The following is a 14,595-nucleotide window of genomic DNA, read 5'->3' on the forward strand; positions in this document are numbered from 1 at the left end:
TATAGGTACAGATCTACCCAGCTACATCTTTGCTGCTGGCGCGGCTGATCGCAGGTGCGGGGAATCACATGGCGTGATGCGTGGGCGCGTTTGTGGTGCGATCAGCCACAATGTAACTGGGCGCATCAGTGTATAATAGAACACAATGCACCAAAAGTATAAGATTCAGCAAATAAATTACCAGTGACTAAATGCAGTTACTATAAGTTACAAGCGAGGTACCTTGGAGTGTACCAAGGAATACACTGGGTGTATTTAATTGTCACCAATTACTCCTCGGTATGCTCCAAGATTACTCATATGTTCATTAATAATAATATTTACTTAGAAGTAATTCATTTGCTATATTGTATATTATGTGTGCATTGTGTTTATCATAAACCTATAGATTAGTGAACAAGTTTTTACCTTGTACATAAGTAATTGTACTTTTATCGCATACATCTACTACAATAGCAGAGCGCTCGCTCATCCCTCTTAATTATTATATTTGTATATCACTAGGGTACGAATAGCCCATAGAGAGAAAGCAGCTCACCCCCACTAGGATCTAACAACCCCCCTCGGTGAGGAGGCCTTCCCTCCATTAATGCCCAGATTTATCAATGAGTGATGATCTTGTTATCACTAGATACTAATATTAAATGGTGCTCCAACCAATCAGCTTCTGTCATTTTTCAAACACATGACAGTTGGGAGCTGATTGGTTGGAGCACCATTTAATATTAGTATCTAGTGATAACAAGATCATCACTCATTGATAAATCTGGGCCTCAGTGTCTAATAATGACTTGTACTATTGTTCAATTGTGTGTCTTGAAAACCGATGTATCTATGCTGCAGATCTGTTGGGATATGAAGTCTGCCTGGCATGGGGGTACCCTCACACATTGTGTAAGAAACTGTATATCCCAAGTCTTTTCTTTTAGTGCTATCAGTGACACCGCAGACATTTGCTAAGCTGTTTCATATCTGTAATACACAGTGTGATGGAGACAGCTCATTCAAATACAGATATTTTGGCAGTGACAGACAGTGTACATGAACTTGTGAATGAAATGATTTGCAATGTAGGCACTCAGTAAAGCGCCAAACCTATAAATTAGTGGCGTGCAGGGAAATTTCAAGTCACCTTGGCGCTAAGAGAGGGTGAGGTTTTGTTATTGTGATGGTGCAATTTTTGCCATAATTATGTCACAATTGCAAAAAAAGTTGCCATATAAAGGACAATTTTATACATTTCAAAGCTGTTTTAATATAGGACATTTTCAGTGTTACTTTTAATTATTTGCTGCTCCTCAATTTTTGCAGTTCATGTGAATATTATATATGTCCCTCAATGTGTCATTTATACCATTAGTACGCACGCACTGCAATACACAAGTCTGTGAGGCAGGGGGCGCCACCTCTTACTAGCCATCTTTATATCCTTACCTGTCTCGTCTGACTGTCTCTTCCAGTGACGATGACGCTCTGTATGACAAGGTCTCCTGGGACCAGTGGAGGGTACACTGTTTGGTGGATCTGCTCTCTGTGAACCCTCATACCGGTCTGGCCGCTGACTTCTTCCTTTACTGTCTCAAGGTAACTGTGTAGAATTTTCCTCCCAGCTGAGGTTCCTGTAAATGTCTGTAATATACTTATCCATTCCTGTGTTATTACATATACAGTAATTGTCAGACACACGTATGTTAGTAAATGTGTACAAGTAACATTATTTCGGCATGTATAGTGGATTATTATTATTATGAAGTCCTAGATTGCACATTACAGAATTCTGATGTGAAAGTTGTTGATGAAATGATTTATGTAGGTTGTCAGAACAAATGTATCATAGACCCCCTCAGCAGACTCAACCATTACCTGCAGCATTGTTGCCGGCCCCCAGAGAAGAGGCAGCCTCTCTTTGAATGTCCGTTGTGAAACTTCTGAATCTAAATAGAGTAGTTTCACATCGGCCATCTTGGATTGAAAACGAGGCTCACTCTTCTCTGGGAGCCTGCAACACCCGGGAAGAGACAGTAGTGACCGCCAACCTGGCCACACGCCCCGTAACTCAACTGAGTGAGGGGGTTAGTGTATGTCCTGGGGGGTGGGGATGGGAGCACAGATTTTTATGTCCAGTGGGTGGGCGAGCGCGGAGAATGCATGGCTCTTGCAGGGGTGGGGAGAGGAATTGCGGATTATGTATGTCCAGAGGTGAGGGGTTTTGGGGGGGGTTTAGTGGAAGAGCAGATTAGTGCATGTCCCGGGGAGGTAGATTGGGTTACGTTATGTCTGGGGGTGGGGGGTCACACACACCACTTGCTGTTTGTCTGTGCATGCCTATGGAATATACAGTTACAGAATCAATAGTGGCTCATTCCATATATCTGAAAGTTTCTATTACAGAGTCACTGTCTGGTGTAATACGGCTTCTCATAAAACAGAATTAACTGGCGTATAACTCATGTAGGTCATTATTTTATTACTTCTACAGACAGCACGTATGACTTTCTTACATGGAACTCTACATTTTCTCTCTACTTTGTTACTGTGTAGCTGGCCGCACACTTTCACATTATTTTTGCGACAATTTTAGCCCTAATGTCGCAGAGCTGTTACCTATATTTACCCACGAACGCGCCATGAAACAATTGATTGTAGTCAGTTCGGCCATCCGTATCCGCTAACAAATTAGACACAGAACTATATCATTGGTGATCGGCCATCGGGTCTGATTGCATGCAGCCGCCATTCGACTTATCAGACTGATTGCCCGGTTTCCTGTACTGATGGCTGTCTCTGGCCCTGTGTAGAAGCTGACCCCCATTACTGAAGGAAAGGAAGGAGCAGACCATAGCACAAGTCCAGGTGATAGCCTCCAGGATATGGAACAGAAGCTTACACTCCGTTATCAGACTCAGGAGAAGCAGCTCCAGCTCCTCCAGGTTCTCTCCGTGCTGTGCGAGAGGATCTCAGACTCCATTTTCACAGACGTCAAGCAGGTGAGGAAACAGCCTACTCCCACCCCCCCTACCCCACAATATCGCCTTTATGTTACATTTCACACCTCAATGTTTGTGCACAGGTGGTGGAATTCGTAGTGATGACGCTAGAACGGGCCTGTGCCAGCCTTGCCATCTCGGAGGGAGGCACTGTGGCATCGCAGACGCTAAGTATGGCCATGGGACTGGTAGCCGCCATGCTGGGAGCTGTTGAGGTGAGCATAATAGGTAGTCAGTGCGCGGTAGGTTGGGGCATACAGTGGTTGGTTAATCTTATTAGTGGCTGGTGATGAAACTTCATTCACAGTAAGAGGAATGAGTCACATGTATTATGGCATGAGCTGACAGGATCAACACTTCCGCTGATCACCTTTGTCATGGGAAATGGGTCATGTTAACTGTGTAATTACTTCCCTAGGTCAGCGTTACAAACATTCACAGGGTTTTATGCTATGTGTCATAAATTTCACTATTGCTAATACCGAGTTGCATTATGGCTGTTGCTTTTGGCAAACTTTGTATTGTAACTTGGATCACCAAACCTCAATACTGGCATCTCCATATAAGAACCAAGATGGTAAATATGTTACTCAGTGTTACCCTGACATTGTATCACAGCTCTGTCCTGCTAGGATATGGGGCAGGCCAGAAAGCTGGGACTGCAGTCATTTTACTGTCCCTGCGCATTCCTGTCAGCAAGTCTTCCAAGCTGTCATTCACTCTTATCTGCTCTAACAGCTCCTTCCTCCAAACATGTCACACATAGACTGTTTTAACAGGAAAGGGTCTAACCAATATCTCCCTTACATTTTATCTGTCTCTGTGGTTAAGCACAAAGATGGTATCCTACATGATCATCACGGTGAGCTGGACGCATGGGGGTTCCGGACTATAGATAGACAGTAAAAAGGTCGACAGTGTCTAGATAGACACCAGATGTTAGATAGTCAACAGGGACAAAAGGTCGACACACTAAAGGTCAACATGTACAAATGGTTGACATGTACAAATGTTCGACAGGGTCAAAAGGTTGATATGAAATGGTCGACACATTATTTATTTATTTTTGTTAGGTTTAGGGTTAGGCACTAGAAGGGACGGTTAGGGTTATGCACCAGGAGGGGGAGGGTTTGGGGCTCAAAAAAAATCATGTTGACTTTTTTTTGTTGACCATTTTCATGTCGACATTTCGACCATGCCGACAATTTGTACCTGTCGACCTTCTTACATGTTGACCTTTAGTGTGTCGACTCTTTGTCCCTGTCAACCTTTTGTCCTAGTCGACCTAGTGATTGTCTAACATCTTGGTCTATCTAGACACTGTCAACCTTTTTACTGTCTTATCTGGTAATCCACACCCGAAGCATGGGTCAGTGTGTTGTACAATCAGAAGATCAGTTCTGATATTATTTATATATGAAAATGTTGATTTTTGGGATAAATTGGTCCCTAACATGACAGCTGTTATTTGCAGCAGTAACATGCCATACTGACCGTACACTGCAGTGCTGTAACATGCCACACTGACCGTACACTACAGTGCTGTAACATGCCATACTGACCGTAGACTACAGTGCTGTAACATGCCATACTGACCGTACACTGCAGTGCTGTAACATGCCATACTGACCGTACACTACAGTGCTGTAACATGCCATACTGACCGTAGACTACAGTGCTGTAACATGCCATACTGACCGTACACTATAGTGCTGTAACATGCCATACTGACCGTACACTATAGTGCTGTAACATGCCATACTGACCGTACACTGCAGTGCTGTAACATGCCATACTGACCGTACACTACAGTGCTGTAACATGCCATACTGACCGTACACTGCAGTGCTGTAACATGCCATACTGACCGTACACTACAGTGCTGTAACATGCCATACTGACCATACACTACAGTGCTGTAACATGCCATACTGTCTGTACACTACAGTGCTGTAACATGCCATACTGACCGTACACTGCAGTGCTGTAACATGCCATACTGACCGTACACTGCAGTGCTGTAACATGCCATGCTGACCGTACACTGCAGTGCAGTAACATGCCATGCTGACCGTACACTGCAGTGCTGTAAAATGCCATACTGACCGTACACTGCAGTGCTGTAAAATGCCATACTGACCGTACACTGCAGTGCTGGAACATGCCATACTGACCCTACACTGCAGTGCTGTAACATGCCACACTGACCGTACACTGCAGTGCTGTAACATGCCATACTGATCGTACACTGCAGTGCTGCAACATGCCACACTGACCGTACACTGCAGTGCTGCAACATGCCACACTGACCGTACACTGCAGTGCTGTAACATGCCATACTGACCGTACACTGCAGTGCTGCAACATGCCACACTGACCGTACACTGCAGTGCTGCAACATGCCACACTGACCGTACACTGCAGTGCTGCAACATGCCACACTGACCGTACACTGCAGTGCTGTAACATGCCACACTGACCGTACACTGCAGTGTTGCCAAGGTAACTGAGCGCTGCCCTTCTGGTCCTCTACATCATGGAGGCTCTGTGACCGGCGGTCGCAGCATAAAGCAAGGTTGGGGTAATGTGCAGATGGCCTTCCCTGGCATCGAGTGACTGCAGGTCCCCCATGGGTTATAATATGTGGGCGGCTGAGCTGGGAGGTGCCCGTCCCCTTGACCGGAGCTCCCCGGGTGAGTTACAACGTGAGAAAACCTACTCTATATTTTGCCAAGCTGCATTAGATCACAGGTACTAGCAGTGGAAATGCTCACTCCCCATATATACCATACGTACATTTCCCAGGGAACTATTTGGTATCCCAGACACAGTACAATGTCCCTTTTTAAAGTGCAAGTGGAGCCATTATGGAAGGAGCCATTATTCATGACAATGCGACTTATCCGCTAGCTAGGAACGTAACCTGATACAATAGCTGATATTTTATGAATGGCTGCAGGATACCAGGTGATGGCAATAATCAAGGCCCAACCCTTCAGTAAATTGGCACAGCACAGGCACACAGGAGCCTTCAGAGTGCTGGCAGAGGAGCTAATTACAGCTAATTACAGCCTCGCCTGTAACTCCGCCTGAAATCTAGATTGTTGTGTGTGCTGAGATTTAACCCCGTCACGGCCAGGGCGAGGAAAGGAAACCTCTGTACTGATCTCTGGCTCCACTTCATGTCAGAGTCCTGCACATTCCACCAGCCCTCCAGCTTTGTAGGTCTATCCAGTTACATGTGTGGGCATGGAACCTCTGCCCGGAGCATGCCAGCTTGTCTACCTGCGAGTGCTTCATTCTGTGGGGAATGTTAACCCCCGCATGTCCAAGCAGTTGTGATGATTTTTATGTGAGCGGTAAAGCTGGCAACAGGACAGTTAGTCCTCTTTCCGTAATATCTTATCCCCTGTCAAAACCTTCATATAAACAGTGTTTTAATAAGGATTGAATGCAGTACATAAGACCAGATGGGGTTTCTGCTCCGATATCTTCTTGGGCCACAAACCAGGCAGATCCTTTCGTCTCATTCTGAACCTGAAGTCCCTGAACATCCAGCTTCGGATGGGCTACGTCAGGTTGGAGTTTCTGAGGTCCATCATAAACTGCTAAGCTAGCACACCTTCTCGGGGCGGGATGTAGTTTGGAAGCCGACGGTCTAAATGCCGACCGCCGGCTTCCAGACTTTCTAATCCCGGCGTGGTACTAATGACAGGCGTCAAAAACTCGACGCCTGTCATTAACCAGACGCCGGAAGACCGGCGCTCGGCATTCCGGACGAAGGTAAGCCGGGCGCGGCCTGCTTTTAGGTTTAGGGCTCCCAGGGTGACTTAGGGTTAGGCACCCCTGGGAGGGTTAGGTTTAGGCTAGGGGAAGGTGGGGTTAGGGCTAGGCACCCCCCGGTGACTTAGGTTTAGGCTGCGGGGAAGGGGTGGTTAGGTTTAGGCACCCCTAAGGGAAGGTCAGGGTTGGGGGGGGATTTAGGTTAGCTATACTTACCTTAGGGAGGATCGGGATCTTCACCCTTGTCGGGCTGCTGCTGTCGGAATTTGAACCATGCGGCCGGCGGTAATACCTACTACACCCGTTGGGGCAACTTTGGGAATGTCCCCAGTGTTCCAATGACCCCCACGAAGATGAAATAGAAACTTTGATTTTTATCCCAAACCCTTTTCTCCGAGTGGACTGTGGAAACCCATCCTTTCTACTTCAGGGTCCTTAGGGGGTCCACAGGGTTGACCTTTGGGTATAGCTGGATCTGGATCCACGGGCACCACACAGTTAAAGCTTTGCTGCTCCCAGGATGCACTTGGGTCCTTCCTCCTCTATACCCCGCCCCCGAGCCACAGGCACCTCAGTTTTAGTTGGTGCCCGGCCGGAGTCGGGTCACCCTGGGCAGTGGGGCTGCATAAGCTTTATTTTTATTTTTAAAAAGAAGATTTTATTTAATTATTTTTTTTTACTTCTTCAGAGCGGCAGCATCAGACTGTCCATCTGGACGTCCACGCTGCCGCTCCAACAACGTCAGACCCAAAGTTTTCAATCTCCAATATGCCTGTATTACGCTAATGGGACAGTGACAATCGTTACTGACATGGAACCACAACGTTTTTATATTTATAGGGGTCATCGTGACTGTTGCGCTAGCATGGCATTTATTATATTCGCTGCCATTATCTTTCCAGTAGGTCCGAGGGGGGGGTCTTCACCTACCTAACACCATGTGGGCAATGCAGATGTACCCTATACATACTTGTGCTCGTGCTCAAATGATATTGGATCCAATACACTGACAGAAGCTTCTTGATTGGTTGGCTCGTACACAAGGGTTTGGAAGCCTTGTACCTTGTCCTCTGTTAGCAGAACATTAGAAGCGTGTTCTCAGATCCTCCCGGCAGCATAGTGCACCTCATTGCCCACACCTATAGAACTTCTCTGTGTTATCCAATGCGTCTGTATTCTGCAGGCTGACCAGAAAAGCACTAGTGAGTACGTGTACAATTCCATTTGCGTACGTTATTTATGGATTTTGTACTGTCAATTTGCATTTAATAAGCTTTTAAGAGCGACACATGTGTGTACGGGACCTATGAACTCTGCGCTTTCAGAAAGACTCATCATCCATGGTGAACCCAATGCAAGGGAGCGTAGGGGAAAGCTGCTGCTGATAGTGTTAGGGGGTCTCCGCAGAAGGTACTCCCATGAGCCCTACTTAGCAGATTTCTCCAGATGATTAGACTCTAAAGGATCTATTTACTAAGCAGTGTTAGGAGACAGAGTGAAAAGTGACAAGAAAGTGATAAGGTACCAGCCAATCAGCTCCCAACTGTCATCTCACTGGCTGTGTTTGAAAAATGACAGTTGGGAGTTGATTGGCTGCCACCTTATCACTTTCTTATGACTTTTCACTCTGTCTCCTAACACTGCTTAGTAAATAGACCCCTGAGTTAGGTGAAGGCAGATGTCACACATAGGCCACGCATGGTCGCCTACATGGGAACAAGGGCTCATGGCAAAGTCTTACTCATGTCGTGTGCAAACTTTATTCTTTGAACCTTCAATAACGGTTTATTTAATTTCTCTAAATCATTATGCTGAAGCCGGGAATAGAACCACAAACTGCTCGATAATTTCTCCCTGACCGGTTTTCCCACCACACAGCTGCGTCCAGTGCAAAGCAATGAAACTCATTAATGGAGCCCTGTGGAAAAGCTATACCTGACTATGAATATTAATCCAGCCCCGTGTTCCCGTGCATTGAGCAGCTATTATCAGGGTGGTGATAGCAGAGAGAGGATAATTAGTTTATCCTGCCAGAAGCAAGTGAACAGCTGAAACGCTGTCTGGGGGAAAACGCTGATATAACGCATGCGATCGTCCCTATTTTTCGTGTAAAGCTTTTAATTCCCACTTTCCCATTTCCCATGCCCGTCTTACTGCCTCTGTTCAGAAAAAAATGCATTTTGGAGTGAAAATGGATCATAGGGGCTGATTCTGATGTAAACGTAATGCTGATACTTACGCAATTCAGCAAAATATCGTCCGACTGCGCACGTGTCAAGAAAATAAATAAAATGATTTATTTCATTTAATTCTGTAGCCCTGGGCAACACAACCATTTTTACGCTGTTACTTCAACTTCCCCCATTATGGCCTCTGAGGTTTAAAATAAAATAAAAAAAACTATTAGAAACACTAATTTATTTGCAAAAGTTGCACTGGACTATGTCAGCCAATCAGACTTTTGCATTCATGTTCTAATGTGCTAGACCGATGAAAGCCAATTGATGATTGGTTACTGTGGTCAGTGCAGTATTGTGGGTGAGCCCTATTTATGTAATATACGGTACAGACCTTCACATGTGTATAGAAGTACAATTGTGCTGAGCTTCTTACAGCATCTCTTCTGTATTAATATCTTATCCTATTATACAATATCAAATTGTTTTTACCCCATTTTGGTCCCTCTGGTTATAAATGGGAGCACGATTCATTGCACATTACACACTTATAGCAAGCGGCCATTTTAGTGATTGTTCTTGGAAACAGCTATTTGTGTGTGTCCCCCTCACACGTCGTTCTGCTCCAATGATGCTGGTAACAAGTCTGGGGAGGGTGGGGGTGTGGTGAGAGCCCCCTTTGTGGCAGTGGGACAATACCACCTATGTTACACATCCTTCACAGGTCTGAGCGCAGAAGCCGGGCGGGGAGCGGCCTTTCATCTAACTCCCGAGAGGCCTCTCACTAATGATTAATAAATTACTAAGGGCGGAGTCCAGCTTCAAAGGGGCACATGGAGAGGGCATTTCACTGTACAGGTAGTGGGATAGCTTAAGTGCTGGCAGCTTTTCTATGTGCTGAATATATAATATTGTCCATAGAAGATATCACCTGCATGCACGTACTTTGTTCTTGGTTTGCATATTCCCATGAATTATAGCTGGCTTGTATTAAAAGTTATTGCACTGTATAGAAAAGCTAGCATTGGCCCTTTTTGTGTGGCTGCTGGTAGGGGGTAGCCTATTGATCTTAGGGCCTGAATCAGGGCGGGCGCTGTTTTTTTTAGTTGCGGCCTCCTGGCCGCTCGCATAGCTGTGGGTGACCATCCACAGCTATTGCGAGCGGCCAGGATGATGGTCGCGATGGTCAAGACCATCGCGACCATCGGGCTTGCGACGAGACCCTTGTGGTAGGGTCTCGTTGCCGCATGCCCCAGAGAGCTTCTGGCTCTAATATTGCCGGAAGCTCTCCCACTGACATCACTGGTGATGTCAGTGGGGCCGCCCACAAACGGCAGGCGTTCGCTTCGGAAAACGCCTCTGTTTGTGAAGCCATCCCCGGCCACGCCTAAAAACGGGGCGAGCTGTCGATCAACATCGACAGCCACCCCTTTTGTAGTGAGCCACGGAGAGAGTGCTTTTTGTGCTCGGTCACGCCGCGAGTGCGCACTGGGCCACCATCGACCCGCTTGCGAGCAGGTCTGAATCAGGCCCAGAGAGAGAGATCTCTCTCAACTGATCATCTTGGTGAAGCCATGCTGCACTGCAGATGGGGCAGATTTAAAATGTGCAGAGAGATTTAGATTTGGGAGGAGTGTTTCCAAACTGACATATAAATTGTAGAGTAATAATAAAGCTGTGCAGTATTTGTGGGCTACATGGAAAAGCAGCCAGTATTTACCCCACATGTAAAAAAATTCTGTATTTACACCCCTTGCATTGCAACATGGGGCCTGATTCAGACCCGCTCGCGGGTCAATGTTGGGGCAGTGCACATGCGCACGAGGGAGACGCCTCCGTCGTGCGCATGTGCAAGACCCGCATAGCGACGGGCAAGCCGTCGCTATGGGTCTCGCAGCAAAGGGGGCGTGCTGTCGATGGTGAGTGACAGCACGCCCCCTTTGGTGGGCGTGCTGGGGGCGTGGCTGGCCAGAAGGAGGCGTTCCCATGGGAACCTCTACCATCTGGGGCCGGCCCCACTGACATCACTGATAGAGCGAAAAGCATTCCTGGGCTTGCGGCAACGAGACCCTACCACAAGGGTCTCGTCGCAAGCCCGATGGTTGCGATGGTCTTGACTGTGGGTGGTCACCCACAGCTATGCGAGCGGCCAGGAGGCTGCTCTAAAAAAGAGAAGGAGGGCACTGATTCAGAGCGAGCGCTCTGAAAGATCGTCCAGCTCTGAATCAGGCCCATGGTTTGTACAGGTTCCCAGCTGAGAGAGATATCTCTCTATTCCGGTTTGTAGCTGAGCGAATTCTCCCTCGGTTTATAAATACCTAATTGCACAGTCATGGAGTAGATGTCAGTGTTTGGTCCCCCCCGAACAGAGATCACTTTGCCTTTGGTGGGGTAAGCTTACTAACTTGGCCAAGCTAGCACTAAGAAGCTCTGGGGCCCATTTATGGCGCACTTTATCATACGCAATGAGTTTTATAGCTCACTGCGTATGATAATGGTGCTCCAGCCAATCAGCTCCCAACTGTTTCATGACATTGTGTATGTTTGTAACATGATCCAGAGCCAGGGCCGTTTCTAGGGGCAGGCGACCCGTGCAATCGCAGGGGGCGCGCCGCCTCCGACCCTGCTGTAGAAACAGCTTGTGAACTGCCGGGTGCCCGCTGAGATTCAGTTACCAGCGGGCGCCCGGCAGAGCAGCCGGATACGGAGGCTCCGGCTTCCGGCTCCCCCTGTGTGAACTATAGGAGGACGTCATGACATCTTTCCCATAGTGCAGAGGAGCAGCCGAGCGGAGCGGACGCCAGAGCGGGGCTGAAGGTAAGTATTACTGTTTTATTTTTTTGTGCAGGCAGTCTTTACTAGGGACATTCCTCTGGGGGCACTTCTGCTGGGGGTGCCACCACTACTGGGGGCACCTGGGCACAGCTACTAGGGACATTACTCTGGGGGCACTTCTGCTGGGGGTGCCACCACTACTGGGGGCACCTGGGCACAGCTACTAGGGACATTACAAGGGGGGCACTTCTACTGGGGGAGACACCACTACTGGGGGCACTCGGGCACTACTACTGGGGACATTACTTGGGGGGCACCACTACTGGGGGCATTACTCAGGGTCCAGGGGCACTACTACTTGGGGCTTTACTACTTGGGGCACTACTACAAAGGGAGCATTACTATTGGGGGCACTAATACAGGGGCATAAATACTGGGGAATTTATACAGGGGGCACTACTATTGGGGGCAATACAACTGGGGACACTACTACTGGGGCACTACAACAGGGACCATTACTACTGGGGCATTACTGATGGGGGCATGACTACAGGGGTCACTACTAATGGGGCATGGCATAGGGGGCACCACTCCTGGGGGCACTACTACTGGGTGCACTGCATAAAGGGCACCACTGCTGTGGGCTCTGCATAAGTTGCACCACCACTGTGGGCACTGCATAAGGGGCATAAATACAGGGGGGGCACTGCATAAGGGGCACAACTACAGGGGACACTGCATAATGGGCACTTTTGCCTGAGAGCCAGTGGGGGGGAAGCCTAAGACCTGTCGGGATGGAATGGTAAGGGAGGGGGCTGGAATGGTAAGGGAGGGGGCTGGAATGGTAAGGGAGGGGCTGGAATGGTAAGGGAGGGGGCTGGAATGGTAAGGGAGGGGGCTGGAATGGTAAGGGAGGGGGCTGGAATGAAGTGTGTATTATGTGAATCTTGTTTTTTCAATGTGTTTTATGTGGTTCTGGATGTAATAATGTATTTGAGGTGGATGTGGTTTTAAAACGTAGTTTATGTGCCTCTGGCTTTTCCAATATATTATGTGGAAGTGGTTTGTTGCCGTGTATTATATGTGGATCTGGCTTGTATTTCAATGTGCTGGGTTCGCTCCCAACGCGACTAAAACCGGGTGTGATGCAAGGTCATACTTCTGCAAATGTCACACCAAAGGCGTGCACACAGCAATGCGGCGTGGGCTTGTGACAGCTTGGCCACACCCCATTTCTGTCTTTTTTTTAGCTACATGTATTTATCAGCACTTTGCCTCTGACAGGTTAGACACCCCTGTACTCAGTAGTCACAGTGGCTGACATTCTGTGGTCTTTCGAGATCACGCTCCCTTACCATGATACCACACCCCCTCACGATGAGGCCACGCCCACTCCGCAATATTACTGCTTCTTGGGGGGGAGCGCATTTTGACTGCTCGCACTGGGAGCCTCAGACCCTAGAAACTACCCTGTCCAGAGCTGCCTAATATGATGGTAGCTTTTTCGGTAGATTCAATTAGCGGCTAGACTTACCGCGCGGTTTCCGCTCTGCCCTGAGTTATTCAATTACTGCTCGCTGCCCCAAGGGTGCACTTAACGTGGAGATACGAGGAAAAATCTGCGTTAAGTGCACCCTCCCTCTGGGGCTCACTGTGCGGGGTATTTACATAACTCTGGCCAAATAACGCAGGTGGAAATGGCTCCAGGCGTTAAACCCAGGATCTGCAGCCGCGCAGTATGTCCAGCCGCTAATTGAATCTGCCCCATTTTAAAACAAAACACATAATAATAGTACAAAGCACAGATGATCCTTACATCACCATAAATACAATTCCATCTTGTTTTGGTAAACAGGCATTGCGGTACTGTCTGGGGACATCCCTGATCGCGTCCTGCCGGTCCTTCTGGCGCATTATGATAGCGGTGCGTCATCCAACACAAAGGCACAAACTCCGGAGACCAGGATGAAGGTGGGAGAGGCACTGATGAGGTGCACCAGAACATTGGGTGAGTGCGCTTACCAGGGGCACATGGGTGACCACCCATCTACCACGTACTTTCATTTGGCTACAAACTCCATCTGTAAAATGTACAAACCAAAGGCCTATTTCACTTTATTATTCTCTGTGTTCCAATAATAAGGCCTGCTGCTTACTGTATGTATGCTGTGCATTTTAGTAAATCTGTTTCAGCAATAAAAATATGTTTATAGGGGATGTAGTTATGTTCCAGGCAGTCAGGATCCTGGCACCAGCTTCCCGACTGCTAACATGCCGACGGTAAGTATTGGGGTTAAGGGGAGGATTAGGGTTAGGGTTAGGCTATGGGGGGGAGAGTTATGTTTAGGCTGCAGGGAAGGAGGGTAGGGTTACGTTACTTAGCAGTAGCTGTCGGTAGTCTAACCCAGTCGAGATGCTGGGATCCTGAAAGCCGGCATCCCGTACCCAACACATTTATAGATGTGGGATAAAAACTGCTGGAAAAAGTGTGAAAACTAAAAGGAAATCAGTGATTTTACATATTTTTAGGTATATTTAAAGCAATCTTCGGTAAAGTTTCAACTTGTTTGATCAGCTTTGTGTCCCACACACTGTACAATGCGGCACTAAGTAATTATTGCTTTGGGCGGTGATATTATATCTGTGATTTTAGATGTTCTGGGGATGTAAGGTGACTTGTTTAGGGCTGTACATAGTACTCTGACATTCCTATGTATATTAATCTCTGCCTCACCTCTAACTTGGAAGACTTTCATAACATGTTGGCTCCTGTGTGCCCGACATCTTGGTTAAAGGAACTCAAAATGTGTCTTACATGTGTACAGGAAAGTACATGTGAAAGTAGATTCTGTTTTAAATAATTTTCTAAAAAT

At 47.4% G+C, this 14,595-nt stretch overlaps 1 protein-coding gene across 1 annotated transcript in view; it reads left to right on the forward strand.

The window, feature by feature from the left end:
- Positions 1-14,595, forward strand: part of LOC148453325 (transport and Golgi organization protein 6 homolog) — a 106,150-nt gene that overhangs the window by 65,172 nt on the left and 26,383 nt on the right. The window contains exons 10-14 of the mRNA XM_088462286.1: positions 1,461-1,584; positions 2,799-2,987; positions 3,071-3,269; positions 9,755-9,805; positions 13,578-13,730. Coding sequence (XP_088318412.1) covers positions 1,461-1,584; positions 2,799-2,987; positions 3,071-3,269; positions 9,755-9,805; positions 13,578-13,730 — 716 coding nt within the window. The remainder of the gene's footprint in view (positions 1-1,460; positions 1,585-2,798; positions 2,988-3,070; positions 3,270-9,754; positions 9,806-13,577; positions 13,731-14,595) is intronic.

This window comes from Taudactylus pleione, unplaced genomic scaffold (assembly GCF_031769625.1).
Source record: "Taudactylus pleione unplaced genomic scaffold, aTauple2 ptg001183l, whole genome shotgun sequence".
Classification (NCBI taxonomy): domain Eukaryota; kingdom Metazoa; phylum Chordata; class Amphibia; order Anura; family Myobatrachidae; genus Taudactylus; species Taudactylus pleione.